At 54.6% G+C, this 16,194-nt stretch overlaps 1 protein-coding gene across 2 annotated transcripts in view; it reads right to left on the bottom strand.

The window, feature by feature from the left end:
• The window catches only part of CRYBG2 (crystallin beta-gamma domain containing 2), a 34,695-nt gene extending 21,641 nt beyond the window's left edge, over window positions 1–13,054 (bottom strand). Inside the window, exons 1-3 of one of the 2 annotated variants that reach the window (XM_034958924.3) lie at window positions 12,997–13,054; window positions 10,584–11,323; window positions 249–3,267 (exon numbers count right to left, since the gene is read on the bottom strand). In XM_034958924.3, the coding sequence (XP_034814815.3) occupies window positions 249–3,267; window positions 10,584–10,870 (3,306 nt within the window). In that variant the 5' untranslated portion in view covers window positions 10,871–11,323; window positions 12,997–13,054. Of the gene's footprint in view, window positions 1–248; window positions 3,268–7,035; window positions 7,450–10,583; window positions 11,324–12,996 lie in introns of those variants that run through there. The other variant, XM_055103665.2, reaches the window with a different exon arrangement.
• Window positions 13,055–16,194: the final 3,140 nt, after the last annotated feature.

The raw sequence follows: 16,194 nt of genomic DNA, 5'->3' as shown, positions 1-16,194 counted from the left end.
CTCCCAGGATCTTGGAGCCCCCACACCCTTTGGAATCCACAGTACAAACCTCCCACAGTAGGGATAGGGATAGGGATAGGGAGATTGAGGCCCAGAGAGATGTGGCTTGCACAGGTCAACTGAACCAGACTTCAGACAGAAGCCTCTGCCCCCAGACTCTGACTCCCAGCACCACTCTCTTCACACCACTCAAGCCTTGACCCAGGTGAGGCCAGGCACCTCCCTTGCCCACCCGAGGCCTCACTTACCCACCCCTCCAGGGGCAGGGAACAGGCAAGCTTCTCCGTTGGGGATGATCTTTCACTGCAAAGCAGGGGCAACTGTCCTGGCACCTTCCTGAGCCCCGGTGCCCCATGGGGCAGCAGAGCAGATAGTTTTGTGCCCAGCGGTTCCGGGGTGGAGGCCTCCTTGGTGGCAGGCACCAGACTGCCGAACAGAAGGCTGCCTCCGAGACGAGAAGTGGGCCTGCTGCCTCCCTGCAGTTCCAATCCCAGCTCTGAGTGGGGGCCCTTGGTTCCTGCTACATGCTTCTTCATCATCTCCAGAGGAGAGCAGGAGACCTGGGTAGGTCTGGCAGGGTGGAGGTCCCTGGAGGGGCTGGGCCCAGCTTTCTCCTGCCTGCGCTGGAGCTTCTCATCGTCACTCAGATAGGGGTTCTCTGGTTCCTCCTCCTCCTCCTCCTCTTTCTCTTCCAGTGAAGGCACCTCCTGGGGGCCGGGGCCCAGCACCCATGGCCCCAGCTGGTCCTCCTCAATGGCAGGCAGTGTGGCGTACATGGACAGGTAGGAGGAGCGAGGGGCTCGTGGCAGCCGGTGAGTGCGGAGGATCTCAGGGGGCTCCATGCTCCGCAGGGTATCCAGGAATATCTCCAGGTCAGCGGCCAGGGCCACCTCATCCTCCTCCCTTGATGTCTCTGCGCACGTCTTGCCCTCGGTGGGATCAGAGACAAGCTGGGACTCCGTGCTGGCCTCTGCTCCTGTTGGCACTGGGGCAGGGGTGCCTCCTGGGCTGGGGGACACCCTGTCCACTGAGGAAGATGGGGCAGGGAGAGCATCAGGGTCCTGCACAACCTCTTTCTGGGTGAGAGATGAGATGGGGCTCCCTTCAGAGTCCTGGACCCCCTTATCCTGTTTGGGGAGTGAGGTGGCAGGAGCAATTGGGCCTTGAACAGTCTCTTCCTTGGTGAGGGGCGGGGCAAGGCTGCCTGCAATACCCTGGACAGCCTCTTTTTGGATGCTAGTGCTGCCTTTTGGGCCCTGGACAACCTCAGTTGACTTGGGGGACAAGGCAGCAGGAGCACCAGACCCCTGCACCACCTCCTTCTGGGTGGGAGATGAGGCAGCAGGAGCACAGGGGCCCTTCACAACCTTTTTCTGGGTGGGCGATGAGGCAGCAGGAGCACCAGGGCTCTTCACGACCTCTTTTGGGGTGGTGGACAAGGCAGCAGGAGCAACAGACCCCTGTACCACCTCCTTCTGGGTGGGGGATGAGGCAGCAGGAGCACCAGGGCCCTTCACAACTTCTTTCCAGGTGGGAAATGAGGCATCAGGAGCACTAGGGCCCTTCACGACCTCTTTCCAGGTGGGGAACAAGGCAGCAGGAGCACTGGACCCCTGCACCACCTCCTTCTGGGTGGGAGATGAGGCAGCAGGAGCACCGGGGCCCTTCACAACCTCTTTCCGGGTGGGGAACAAGGCAGCAGGAGCACTGGAACCCTGCACCACCTCCTTCTGGGTGGGAGATGAGGCAGCAGGAGCACCGGGGCCCTTCACGACCTCTTTCTGGGTGGGGGATGAGGCAGCAGGAGCACCGGGGCCCCGCACCACCTCCCTCTGGGTAAAGGGGAGGACAGGGACATTTTCAGAGTTCTGAACAAACTTATTCCTTGGGGACGATGGAGCAGAAAGACCTCCTGGGCTGGGGACATCCTTCCTTCTTGTAGTGGATGGAGCAGGAGGTTGTCCAGGGACTGTCACATGCTCACTCCTCACCATGGGCAGGACAGTGGCAGCAGGGGGGTCCACGGGCCCTTCCTTTTTTTTAGGGGGCAGAACAAGGGGAGTGAGCCGGGCCCCGGGGTGAGTGGGCACCACAGGCTGCTTTGCAGGGTGAGTTAGGCCAGGAGAGGGGACATGGGTCTCGAGTCCGGGAGAGGAGGGGACTGATGCTTGACCCTGAGAAGTCTGGAGAGGGAGCTCAGTGGAACTGGGGGTTCCCAGCACCTGCCGGAGCTCACAGGCCCTGGCATCCGGGGCTCTGCCCTGGTCTCTGTCCAGACAGGCTGCAGGAGCATCCTGATTCTTAGGCAGGTGAGCACTGGCTGGGATGCCTGTAGAGGCCAGGGCAGAGCTGTCTTTAAGCTCTGCTGTCCCGGTCTCAGGCAGCTGCCTCAAGGCTGCCCCCACTGTGCTGCCCAGACCTGTGCTCCTTGGCCTGCCAGCCGTGGGCCTGGGCAGGTGACTGGCAGGGGGGCTGTGCCCAGCAGGCACGAGGTTACTTAGCACTTTCACAGCCTGGCTGCGGCTGGGCGAGCCTGGTGGGGAGCCCACCACCACTGGCGGCACCATGCGGGCGACCTGACGGCCCCGTGGCAGGGCCTCGCCTGAGGACACTGGCCTCACAGTCACAGAGCTGCTCACCCGCCGGTCCACATGACCTCCCACCACTGTGGTGGTCCGCACAGTGCGTGTCACTCGGTATTCCTCGAGGCTCCGGGAGCTACCACTGGTGAGACCTACACCTGGGTGGGGACTTGGCTCTCGGGGCCCAGGCAGGGGAACCAAAAGCTCAGTCCTGGCCATAGCTCCCACACATGGGGGCTCAGTCCTGGGAGCTTGGCGGCTGCCATCACTCTGGTCCACAGCCTCCTTCAGCCTCCCCTCAGGCCTTTTCTCCTTGGGAGGTGGTATGTACTTCTTGGAAAAGATGGGTCCATGGCTCTGGAAGTTCTTGGAGCCAGCTGTATCCCGAGGGCCCTGGCAATTCACAGTCTCTTCTTCCTGTGTTGCAAAGCCATTGACTTCCACTTCCTCTCGACGGCTGAACTCAAACATCTCCTTCTGCGGGGCTTCCATCTGGGCCCCTGACACCAGGGACACCTTGTGAAAACCATGTTTGATCTCTTCCTGGGTGGGGGGCCGCTGCCGCCATGTCAATGTGGCACTTACCACTCGGGCCTTGGCCCGGGTCATGGGCCCACCTGCCTCCTCCATGTGGGGCCCTGGCAACCTGTCTGGAGGTGTCCTTGTCCCACTGTGGTCCAGCTCCCTGCAGAGGAATAAGAGAGATGAGGGTCAGAGGGTGGTGAGAGTGGCTTCCTAAAGTGCAGAATAACCACCCCTACCCAAGTCAGGCTGGGAACCTCAGGCAAATCGCTTGGCCTTTTTGGGCCATTGCTTTCTCATCTGTGAAATGGGCATGGTAGTCTCAGCTCTGATTTGGTTGATCAGAGCCCCTCATCCATCCCTCTCCCTGACTTTCAGGTGATCTCCTAGGTCAGGGTCCTTCAAAGGTGAAGCTGAGGCCTGAGCCCAGAAGGAGAGAAAAGGAAGAAGGCAGAAGGGAAGATGCAGCTGACCCACAGGTCTATAGGGGGGCTGGGACTCTGCCCACAGAGCCCTAGGTCTAGTCCCCCAGGAGCTGAAAACTAGAAAGCCGAAAACTGGGCAAGCGTTGTTCTAACTCTGTTCAGGGAAGATGGGCTTTGGCCTCAAGCAGAGCTGGGTTCCTTAGTTGCTCACTAACTGGCCATTTCTTCTGTTCAAGCATCAGGGTCCTCAGCCACAAAACTGGAGTCTTGCCAGAGTCCAGTAAGAGAAACAATGAAACCTCCCCCTGCGTTTTTTTTTTTTTTTTTTTTTGAGACAGGATCTCACTCTATTACCCAGGCTGGAGTGCAGTGGTATGATCTTAGCTCACTGCAGCCTTGAACTCCTGGGCTCAAGTGATCCTCCTGCCCCAGCCTCCCAAGTAGCTGGGACTACAGGCACACGCCGCCACACCCAGCTAGTTTTTATTTATTTATTTATTTTTATTTTTATTTATTTATTTTTTTTGAGACAGAGTCTCGCTCTGTCACCCAGGCTGGAGTGCAGTGGCATGATCTCGGCTCACTGCAAGCTCCACATCCCTGGTTCACGCCATTCTCCTGCCTCAGCCTCCCCAAGTAGCTGGGACTACAGGTGCCCGCCACCACGCCCAGATAATTTTTTTGTATTTTTAGTAGAGACGGGGTTTCGCCGTGTTAGCCAGGATGGTCTTGATCTCATGACCTCATGATCCACCCGTCTTGGCCTCCCAAAGTGCTCGGATTACAGGTGTGAGCCACCGTGCCCAGCCCCAGCTAGTTTTTATTTTGTATTTTGAGGTCTTGTTATGTTGCCCAAGCTGGTCTCGAACTCCTGGACTGAAGTGATCCTCCCACCTTGGCCTTCCAAAATGTTGGGATTATGGATATATGCCACTACTGTGCCTGGCCTAACTTTTTATCTTTTTATTTTAATTTATTTTATAAGACTGAGTCTTGCTCTGTTGCCCAGGTTGAAGTGCAGTAGCTCACTGTAGCCTTGAACTCCTGGGCTGAAGTGATCCTTCTGCGTTAACTCTCCAAGTAATTGGGACTACAGGCACATGCCACCACACCCAAAATGCTCGCCTTATAACCTAAATTGCTGGCTCATCAACTTTCTGCTGTCACCTTGGAGATTTGTGACCAAATGTTAGCAGGTGTGCACACGTGTGTACGGGCATGAGCACCTGCTGATGGTCTCCAGAGCACAGGGGCAGGTCTGTGTGCAAGTGTAGGTCTAAATGGAGCCTCTCAGAGCTGGATCCAGTGGCTCACACCTGTAATCCCAGAACTTTGGGAGGCAGAGGTGGGAGGATTGCTTGAGGCCAGCAGTTCTAGACCAGCCTAGGTGACATAAAAAGACTCTACAAGTCTCTACAAAAAATTAAAAGAATTAGCCAGCATGGTGGTATGTGGCTGTAGCCCTAGCTACCCTGGAGGCTGAGGTGGGAGGATCACTTGAGCCCAGGCTGCAATGAGCTATGATCGTGTCACTGCACTCCAGCCTGAGTGACAGAGAGATCTTATCGCTAAGAAAAGTTATCATTATTTTTTGAGACAGAGTCTCGCTCTGTCGCCCAGGCTGGAGTGCAGTGGCACGATCTCAGCCCACTGCAACCTCCTCCTCCCAGGTTCAAGCGATTCTCCTGCCTCAGCCTCCTGAGTAGCTGGGATTACAGGCATGTGCCACCATGCCCAGCTAATTTTTGTATTTTTAGTAGAGATGGGGTTTCACTATGTTGCCCAGGCTAGTCTCAAACTCCTGACCTCAAGTGATCCACCCGCCTTGGCCTCCCAAAGTGCTGGGATTACAGACGTGAGCCACTGCGCCCGGCCTAAAAAAAAGTTTTTAATAAAAACAAAAATAAGGCTGGGTGCGGTGGCTCACGCCTGTAATCCCAGCACTTTGGGAGGCCGAGGCAGGCCGATGACCTGAGGTCAGGAGTTCGAGACCAGCCTGACTAATGTGATGAAACCTAGTCTCTACTAAAAATAAAAATATTATCCAGGCATGGTGGTGGGCACCTGTAATCCCAGCTACTTGGGAAGCTGAGGTAGGAGAATCGCTTGAACCTGGGAGGCGGAGGTTGCAGTGAGCTGAGATCGCGCCACTGCACTCCAGCCTGGGCAACAGAGCGAGACTCTGTCTCAAAATTAAAATTAAAAAAAAAAGTAAATAAATGGAGCCCCTTGGCTCCGTTAGGGCACTTGGGCTTTACAAGGCACTCTTCCCTCGATTCTGTCCTCTGTGATTTTTTCCCTACTGAAGGTTAAGAAACCGAGGGTCAGAGAAGAGGAGTGACTGGCCCGGGATGACGCGGCTATGAGGTTGTCAAGCAGGGATTTAAATTCCCATCTTCTGATTTCATATCCAGGCATCCTCCCTCCTACCCCCAGGCCACGGCTCTAGGGCATGTCCAGCTGCTCCTGTGATCATCCTCAGCAGAGCATGTCTCACCCTCCATCCTGGAGGGGTGGGGCCTGGGTCTTGTTTCTTTTCTGACTCTTCCTTGATCTCTCTGGGTCTCCATAGCCTCCCTTACTAAATGTAGGATAATATTAACACCTGCCAAAGAAGACCTTCTAAGCTTCTGCTATGGCTTGAATATTTGTCCCCTCCAAAACTCATGTTGAAACTTAATCCCCAATGTGGTAATATTGAGAGGTGGGGCCTCTAAGCAGTGATTGGGTTATGAGGGCTATGCCTCATGAATGGATTAATATACTCATGGATTAATAGATTAATGGTTTAATGGATTAATGAGTGATCATGGGAGTAGGACTAGAGGCTTTTTTTTTTTTTCTGAGACAGGGTTTTGCTCTGTTGCCCAGGCTGGAGTGCAGTGGCACAATCTCAGCTTACTGCAACCTCTGCCTCCTGGGCCCAAACAGTCCTCCCACCTCAGCCCACCGAGTAGCTGGGACTACAAGCCTGCACCGCTATGCCTGGCTAATTTTTGTATTTTTTGTAGAGTTGGGGTTTCACTATGTTGCCCAGTCTGGTCTCAAACTCCTGAGCCTGAGATCTGCCCACCTCTGCCTCCCACAGTGCTGGGATTACAGGTGTGAGCCATTGCGACTGACCGGACCAGTGGTTTTACAGGGAGAGGAAGGGACACCTGAACTAGCACCTCAGCCCCACTGCCATGTGATGCTCTGAGCCCCCTCGGGACTCTGCAGAGAATCACCAACAAGGTTCTTACCAGATGCACCCCCTTGACCTTGGGCTTCCAGGTTCAGGTATTCCATTATAAGCAACAGAAAATAGACTAAGCTCCCTAGGAACTCTCAGGTGAATTTCTCTGTTTTAATAGTTACAACAACAACAACAACAGCCATTTGGGGAGGGCTGACTCTGCCAAACACCTTGCTAACTGCTTTAGATTCATTGTCCCATTGAAGCCTCAGAAGAATCCCAGGAGCTTGAGACCTCATAAAGAATAAATTATTAATAAATTAGATCATACCTTCCCATTTTGCAGATGAGATTTTTTAAATGCTCAGAGAGGTTAAGAAACTTGTCCAAAGTCACAGAGTAACCGAAACAAGACTTGAACCCCAACCCTAAGTGCTCACTCACCATACCAAACTCCCTAATATATGTATCCTATAACTGAGTCTCTGGTTTGGGGGTTTACATTTACAGGGAGCCACGTCAGTCCTGGAGGGCGTCTCCACCCCCACTCCCTGACTTCCAAGCTACACTGACCAGGGCAATCCTATTCTTAGGCCCCACGAACCCCAGAGAGGCCAGCCTGTTCAGCCCCAGTCTTTGGGCCTTCTCCATGAGGTACCCCCCCTCCCCAAGAGACCCGACTCTGGGCAGGAAATGGACCCACTGCCCCCACTCCCCTCCCCCATTTTCCATTGTCCTCCTTCCTGAGAAGCTGGTGGAATTCAGAACTTTGACCCTTCCCTGTGGCCACAGCAGTGACTCAGGCTTTATGAGGGGCAGAGATGAAAGAGACTGAGGCCCCGGGAAGCCTGACCTGACTCCAGGACTGCTGGTGGCTATGACAGTGTCAGGGACAGGGTCCAAGGGGGACTGGAAGGTGGAGGGGTTAGGTAGAGCCCTGGTCGTTTTCCCAGGCCAGGGCTTCCTGAGAGCAGTACACAGCCAGACACCAAAGGCTCTGGATTTTAGCCTCTCACTGAGGCCCCAGCCCACTCCCCTGTCCCCATTAGGGAGCTCCCTTTTTCCTCATGCAACCCCCGCCCTCCTCGCTGGGACTCTGCCCAAATGAAGTTTGACGCCCTCGCTGAGCACCTCCTAAGCCCCTGTCCACCTGCCTTCCACTCTCCGAGCTTCCTTGTCTCTGATGGTGCTTATAGTAAGTGGCAAAGCTTGAGCTCTAACTCATTCATTCATTCATTCAATTACTCACTCATTCAGTGCTAATTGTATCAAGGGATGTGCTAGGCCTTGGCTAGACTCAACCAGAACCAGAGCCAACTTTCTCATGAAAGGTGGCATATTAAGAAACCAGGGGCCAAGGAATTAGACATAAAAACAGGGACATTTGGAAAGCGCCATAGGCATCAGGAAAGCGACAGGAGAGCAATGTTAAAGGAAGTGGCCGATCATCAGATCAGATATTGTCGATGACCTCCTACCAATCAGAATTTAACGTCTTTCTCAACCAGCCCAACCCCTGGACAACACCCCTGATAGCCAGTCATTCCACAAGCATGTGGTCATTGGCTTCTGCCTGCATACCTCCAGGGACAGGGAGGTCACCACTCGACAGTTCACCTGCCCCGTCCCTGAACAGTCATGACTGCTAGAATGTCCTTCAGACTCTGCTGGAATGTGCCTGCCTATAGATGCCCCCTTTTGTCCTTGCTCTGAAGACATACCCCAATACAATGACCCAGGATGCCTCTCCTGGGCCAGCAGAAGGGGCCATTCCCAGAGCCCTTTCTTCTGCAGGGCCCCAGACCAGAAGTGGATTTGTTGGCAGCGTGACTTGTGACCTCCAAACAAGGCGTGTGGAGCTGGGAAGGGAGAGGCTGAGGAGGGGGCGGGGGGAGTGTGGGAAAGAGCCTTGTCTAACCCAACAAGTCCTGGATTCTCCCCACTTACCTGTGAGTCACCCCCAAACTAGGCCAAACCAGTCCACAGGCCCACATGCAGGCAAACACATGCTGTGTCACACAGACGCAGGCACAGACACACAGACAGATACCGACACAGACCCACAATCACACAGGCACAAAGATACACCTAGACGCCTATAAAAACATACACAACCAGGGACACACACACAAATATACACTCACCCAAGAAATACAAACATGCACAGGCACTCAGAGCCACAACAGACACACAAATCACATACAGACAGAAACACAGACACAGTGACACACATGTGCACACATTCACAATACACACACAGTCAATTCACAGCCCCAAGCTCTCTTCCCCTTGAAATTCACCTACCCCTGAACGTGGACACACATGCTTGGATGCACACGTATCTTACACATTCCCACTGGCAGTCCCAGCTATGTCTCACTTCTTCTCGACTCCCATATTTGCCAATCTTGGCCCAGAGAACCTTCTCCCAGGAAGGGGACGTAGAAGGATGATGTTTCTGGAGGTCACCTGCCCCCCGCTCTAAGTGAGCCCTAGCCTCCCACCTGAGTCTGTCATTATCCACCTGGGCCCAAAATACCCAGGTAGTGGCAGATAGAAACCACCTCCCCCCAGCTAACCCTACTTCTCTTTCCCGTCCCCCTCTCCAAGGTAGCCTCCTCCACCCCCCTTCCCTCTCTCTGTAGCCCTTGTCCCCCAGCCCCTGACTTCTGGGGCATCCAAGCAGGTCTCAGAGCCAGCCTGGGTCTTACATCTCCCTCTTCCTTGGCACGGAAGCAGTCACATTGACCCCTGCTCGGAGGACCCCGGCATCCCTGATTCTGCCTCTGCTACTATAATGCTGCCCAATCCACCGCCATAGGAGCCTAGAAAACCCTGGAGCCCACGCAGCAACCTCACCCAACCCTCCACTCTCTGCACAGGGCCAAAGAGGTTTCTTCGAGGCAGGATGGAGCAGTGGTTAGAGCACAGGCACTGGAGTTATAGAAACCTAAGTTCAGATTCTAGCCCCTTCACTTTCTAGTTGACTTTGAGCAAGTGACTTTCAGAGCCTCCTAGAATTAGGTGACAGGGGTTGGGATCAGTCCCTACTCATGGGATGGTTGGGAAGATTAAATAAAATTATGCTTAGAAAACAAATTGCAAATGACAGCCACCCCATCATCCTTAAGCACCCTTCAAAACCCCACCCCAGGCTCATTTCCTCTTCAGGGTCATCCCTGGGAGGTTCCATGTTCATCCCTCCTTGATGAGCTTTGGGGGACATATCCTTCCACCTCTGCGCCCCCCAGGCAGATTTAGGAGAGTCATTTCAACACAAATAAAACTAGGCTTGGGAAACTTGACACCTGCTCCTTTGGCTTCCAGCTCAGAGCCAGGTGGGGTAATTATTGCTGTCACTGAGACATAATTAATAAGCATCCCTGCTATTTTGGCACCCCCAGTCTCTGGAGTTCAAAGTATATTCCTGTAGCCACCTCCTCCTTCCTCATTTTCAGCTACCAAATCCTCTCAACAACTCAAGGCCCAGAGAGGTTAAGCAACTCGCCTCAGGACACCCAGCACCTAGGCTGGGTGCCAATTCCCAGGCTGAGTCTGTGGCCTCCTGAACAGAACTGGGGAGTGGTGTGTGCTGTGAAGAAGGCAACCCCCCTTCCTGCCCATCCTCTCCCTGACAGGCTTTCCCCTTTCTCAGATGGACAGTGGGGGTGAGAAGCAGTGGGTTCCAGGAGGTAGCCTGTGGGCAAAGGGAGGGAGAGGAAGGCAGGGTTGGAGCAGGGAGGGAAGGCAGAGTCGGCTCAGGGTCCTGAATGAATGGGCCTAGAGCTGGAGAGGCCCAGGGAATAGGCAAAGTCTCAAGACAGGGCAGCCAGGGCAGTCTCCCCTCCCATCTCCACACACAGACCGACCTCTACTCACAGTCTGCGTGGGGACCCAGGTGTCCAGCCAGCCTGGAGCTCCTGCTGCTGGGCCATGCTCCCCTGATGCGATTGGGCTCTCAGCTGGGGTTCCTGAGGCGGGGCCGTCCGGCACCCTGTGATGGGGCGTGGCCCCTGGGGAGGCTCCCACCAGCCCTCGGATTCCTCAGGGCCGCAGAGGTGTGGAGCTGGTTGGGCCGGTTCTTCACCCTCCTCCCCTGGTGCTTGCCTGTGCCCCAGCAGGGTGACAGTGATGTAGTAGTGGGTCCTCCTGGAAGAGGGACGCATGTGTAGGGTCTGGGCAGGCTCTGGCAAGGCAGTCCCTGGGGTGGCGGGCTTGCCCTTTGTCCCCTCTGCCCTGGGGAAGGATGCAGGGTGGAGCAGCAGGGGCGCGTCTTCCAGGTTGCTGGGTGGCTCAGGCCTCAGAGGGACCTCTGAAGCTGTGGGTGGAGACTGCTGACAGGTGCAGCCTGAGGATCCCTGCTCCCCATGTCCAGGAGCAGGCCCTGGGTATGGGGGGAGCCTGGCACGAGCAGACTCTCCTGAGGCCACTTCCAGGGCCAGACTCTCAGGCCCCAGGGAGGCATGGCTGGCCAGGTCGAAGGCACTGCCCACCGCTGGCCTCTGTAGGCGCCCCAGGGACTGAGCAGGACCCCCCGAGATTCCTTGTTGCTTCCAAATCCAGAAATCATCATGGTCCCCTACATGGATGTCCCATTCTGAGCAGCTCTGGCCTTGGGCCTGGGTGAAAACAGAGATAGACACTGAGAGAGGCAGGGGCATAGTGACAGCTCCCCTTGCCCTCCAGGCACCCCTGGTACCTGGTATCTTCCCTGTCACAAGGAAGCTGAACAGGGCTCTGACACCAAGGTAAGCTGCCCTAGGGAGAGGCTGCTAAGGCCACCAGAGCTGGACAAAGGGACAGAGCTCTGGGAAGGCCCTTCAGCATTTAACTCACCCCTTCCCATTCTATGTAAGAGGAAAGTGGGGCCCAAAGAAGACGGCGACATGACTGAGATCACACAGCAAGCCAGCGAGGGCTCCCAACGCTCAGGTGCCGCACTCCCTCCCAGGTGACAAGGCACCCAGGGCCTGGCCGGCCATGCCCCCCAAAGGCTGGAGATCTCAGCTTCCTTGCAGTCCTGAGGTGCTTCCCCGCCCTGGGGCTGAGGGCTGGGTGGGAAGGCCTGCCTCAAGTGCCCATGGCCTCTGCCCATTCCAAGCTAACAGAGAGACTGCGGCCACCTCTCTTGTACCCTCCCAGCTTGAGACAGAACACCTGGGAGGATGTACCTGGGATATAAGGGAGCCAGAGAAGAGGGTTCCCCTGAAATGGGACAACACCTGACCTCTTCTGCTGTCTTCCCCTGGGGTCCAGCCTGGCTGTGGGGATAAGAGGAGAGGGCTCAGCACCCCAGACCCAGATGGACACTGCCCCCAAAACGACCCGTTTTAAAAGATGGGCTGTTTCCTTGGCAACAGAGGAGGTCAAAATTCCGCCTAGCAGGGATCCTTGCTACCAAATGCCTTAATTTACTCATCTATGAAACAGATGCAGCCTCTCATTCCCCAGGGGCTGACCACCTCAAGAGACAAGAGTACAGTGATGAACCTGGAGGCTGGGATCGAGGCAACCTGGGCTTGAATCCCCGCCCTGCTGCTTCCTATAATAGCTGCAGTACCGTTTGCATTTCAGTTTCCTCATGTGGAAAATGGGTGTGATAATAACAGTACCTGCCTCCTGAGAGTGTGGTACAGATGGTACAAGATAGTCCATGCAGAGGGCCCAACACATGACAAGTAGGCAATTAAACACTGGCAATTACTCATGGTATTCAAGACCCAAGAGAGACACGTGGCTGCTTGAGCTACCTCCAGAGGAGGCTGCCCTCACTCCTCCAAGGGAAGAACACTTTTTCACTGTTCAATTCAGGGCTCAGGTCCTTACTGCAGATGAGGAAACTGGGGCAGGAGGTTAAGCCACTAGCCCAGCCTCACCCCTGAGGGGCCATGCCAGGAAGTGGGGAAGAGGGACCAAAGATGGAAGGCGGTCAGGCCAAAGAAGAGAATGGAGACAAGCGAGGCCCCTCTGCCCCTACATCCCTCCCCAGAAGATCCCAGCTTTAGGAAGTCACATTTCCTGAAAGTCCGGGCCCCAACCATGCGGGATGTCCCATATCCATTACTTTATCTCCCACAACAGCCTTGAGAGTGGAGCATTATTGTCCCCATTTTGCAGAAGGGAACACTGAGGTTTCAAGGAGGGGAATGATCTGCCCAGGGTCACATGGTGGATCAGTGGCAGAGGGAGGACTGGAGCTCCGGTTGTCTGACTTGTTGGTCCGGGTTCTCACAACCTGCTCAGCCCTCCCAGAGCTCCTGCCCTCCTCACTCCCCTTTGGATTTTCTCCTACCTTGAGGCTGACATTGCAGGTGGTACCCTGGGCTAGGTCAGAGCAGCTCCGGCCATCCCGAGGCCTGGGAAGGAAGCACAGGGGGAAGAGAATGAAGTAGCCTCCTCCTGTGCCAACACCATCACCCCCAGTCTGGACCCGGAAGTCCTCTCCCCCAACCTTTTTTCAGGGCCCACAGCCCAGCAGGATGAACTCCTAACACATTTTGGGGAAGGTCTATGTGGCAGCCTCCTCTCTGTTCCCTCTCCCAGCTGTCCACTTCACCCCCAGAGGCAAAGAAAGAGACAGGAATGGGCTTGATTGCAAAATGGGGGCCGGGCCTGTTATGGGGCTGGAATACAGAGAAAGACAGTGCCCTGATAATGCAAAAGTTGGCTGTTTGCTGAGGCCCTCCTGTGTGCCACGCTTGGCACTAGGCATTGTACCTACATGATCTCCCCTAAGCCTCACAGTAATCCTAGAAGGTGGATATTAGTGCCCCCTGTTTCTCGGATACAGAAAATGAGGCCCAGAGAGGTGAAATGACTTGCTTAGACTCCACTCCGAAGGTTGGCTGCACACCACGGCATGAATGGGGGCCAGGTAGGAAAGTGCCTTGGATCCTCCTCTGCGCACTCCATACCCCCAGCAATCAGCAGGGGTCAGAGGCCCCCGCCTCGGTACCGGGGTCCCATTCCCAGGGCGGGTGAGATCGGAGAGCAAGTGTAGCATGGCCAAGAATCATCACTCCGGCCCTGCAGATTGCCTGAGCAACCCCTCCCGGCCCTCCCCACCCCTGACTCATTTGCACCTCCAAGTCCAGAGAGGGAGGGGCAGTGCCGCCTGGGCCTATAGGGCAGGTTTCTGCCAGACAGGGTAAAGGGGGAGGGCGTGTCTTCCAGGCGGGGGCGGGCAGGGCACTGGCAGGGTGTGGACACCCCAGGGCACCCAGGCTTCCAGGCATAGGGTGACTGGACCTTCCTCTCCTCTCTCTTTAGGGTGACAGAGCAGCACAAATCCCTGCCCTCATTTTGCCCCCACCACACCCCCAGTCCCCCTGGCGCAGGCTGAAGACACCTGCGCCATGATAAGATCAGAACAAATTGCCGGGTAACTGGGCAGACACACAAACACCCACGCGTGAGAGCACACCCTATGCTCTTCACGGATGTAGGACCGGGGAGCTGTGGGACTCTCGGATTCTCAATACTGCCTTCCCTGCCTTTTGACTTGGCCTTCCACAGGATGTTTTTCCTTCTGTTTAAAACATTTTAAAGTTTTAAAAGAGCACAAGGGGCCAGGCGCGGTGGCTCACGCCTGTAATCCCAGCACTTTGGGAGGCCGAGGTGGGCGGATCACGAGGTCAAGAGTTCGAGACCAGCCTGGTCAATATGGTGAAACCCTGTCTCTACTAAAAATACAAAAATTAGCTGGGCGTGGAGGCACGTGCTTGTAGTCCCAGCTACTCAGGAGGATCACTTGAACCTGGGAGGCAGAGGTTGCAGTGAGCCGAGATCATGCCACTGCACCCCAGCCTGGGCAACAGAGTGAGACTCCATCTCAAAAACGAAACAAAACAAAACAAAGCAAAACAAAAAAAGAGCACAAGGGACTGGGCTTGGTAGCTCAAATCCATAATCCCAGCACGATGGGAGGCCAAGTCAAATCAGTAGAGCTCAGGAGTTTAAGACCAGGCTGAGCAACATAGCCAAATTCCAACTCTACAAAAAATAAAAAGATTGGGTGGACATGTTGGCATGTTCCTAGCTACTTGGGAGGCTGAGGCAGGAGGAGTTTGAGGATGCAGTGTCCTATGATAGTGACACTGCATTCCAGCCTGGGTGACAGAGCAAGACCCTGATTCTATTTTTTAAAAAATTTAAAAAAATCAAAAGAAAAGAGAGCCAGGTGCAGTGGCTCACACCTGTAATCCTGGCACTTTGGGAGGCTGAGGTGGGCAGACTGCTTGAGTCCAGGAGTTCGAGATCAGCCTGGGGAACATGGTGAAACCTTGTCTCTACAAAAAATCAGCCCGGCATGGTGGCATGTGCCTGTAATCCCAGCTACTCAGAAGGCTGAGGTGGGAGGATCACCTGAGCCTGGGGAGATCAAGGCTGCAGTGAGATGCGATAGTGCCACTGCACTCCATCCTGGGCAACAGAGCAAGATTCCATCTTAAAAAACAAATAAGTAAATACATAAAGGATATAAGAGCACAGGGAGCGTTCCACATTAACATCCAAAATCGTGGTACATTGATACACATATTTTTATGCTTCAAGATACTCATACACACTTATTTGATCAACCACAACACTCTAACACACACACACACAACCCCTCAGACATCAGCTACCAGTGCACGGGCTCAGAGAGGTGAAGCAATCTGCTCAGGGTCATATAACCAGTGGCACCTACAGCTAGGAGCTGGGTCTTGCAGTCTGGCAGTCCCTGCAGGCAACAAAGCTTCAGAAATGTGGGCTCTGAAGTCAGACTGCCAAAGCCTGTGTCCCAGCTACACCACGCCCCAGCTGTGTGGCTTTGGGCAGGTGACGTCACCTCTCTGAACCTCCATTTCCTTATCTGAATCATGTGGAATACCTGCTTCATAGGGCTGCTGTGAGGATTATGTGAGATAATCCAGGTGAAGTATGAAGCATGTGGCAAATAAAGGCTTACTGTTATTACAATCTAGTGCTATCTCCAGGGGTGGGGACGACAGGGGAAAACCTCTCCGTGGCATCTAAGTGCAAATGCAGTACAGTCTCAGACGGAACCTGTCAGGTTCATGACAAAGGGATATGAAGAAATCAGCTGTGATGCGAGAATCAAAGTCCATAGGGGAGGGAAGAACTACTGCCTTTGCCCTTAAACTGTCTCTGTCGTCTGCAGGCTACCTGCCTGACTTAGGAAATTGTCCACATAAGTTGTAAAGTTTTAAAAGAGCACAGGGACCATTCCACATTCACATCCAAAATCGTGGTACATTCACACACACACACACACATATGTGTGTGTGTGTATACATATATATTTTTTTCTTCTTCTTCTTCTTTTTTTTTTTGGAGACGGTGTCTCGCTCTGTCGCCAGGCTGGAGTGCGGTGGCTCGATCTCGGCTCACTGCAACCTCTGCCTCCCGGGCTCAAGCGGTTCTCCTGCCTCTGCCTCCGGAGTAGCTGGGACTACAGGAGTGCGCCACCACACCCAGCTAATTTTTG

This window comes from Pan paniscus, chromosome 1 (genome assembly GCF_029289425.2).
Source record: "Pan paniscus chromosome 1, NHGRI_mPanPan1-v2.0_pri, whole genome shotgun sequence".
Lineage (NCBI taxonomy): Eukaryota > Metazoa > Chordata > Mammalia > Primates > Hominidae > Pan > Pan paniscus.
The sequence above is the reverse complement of the archived record's forward strand: the minus strand, read 5'-3'. Positions and strand labels throughout refer to the sequence as shown.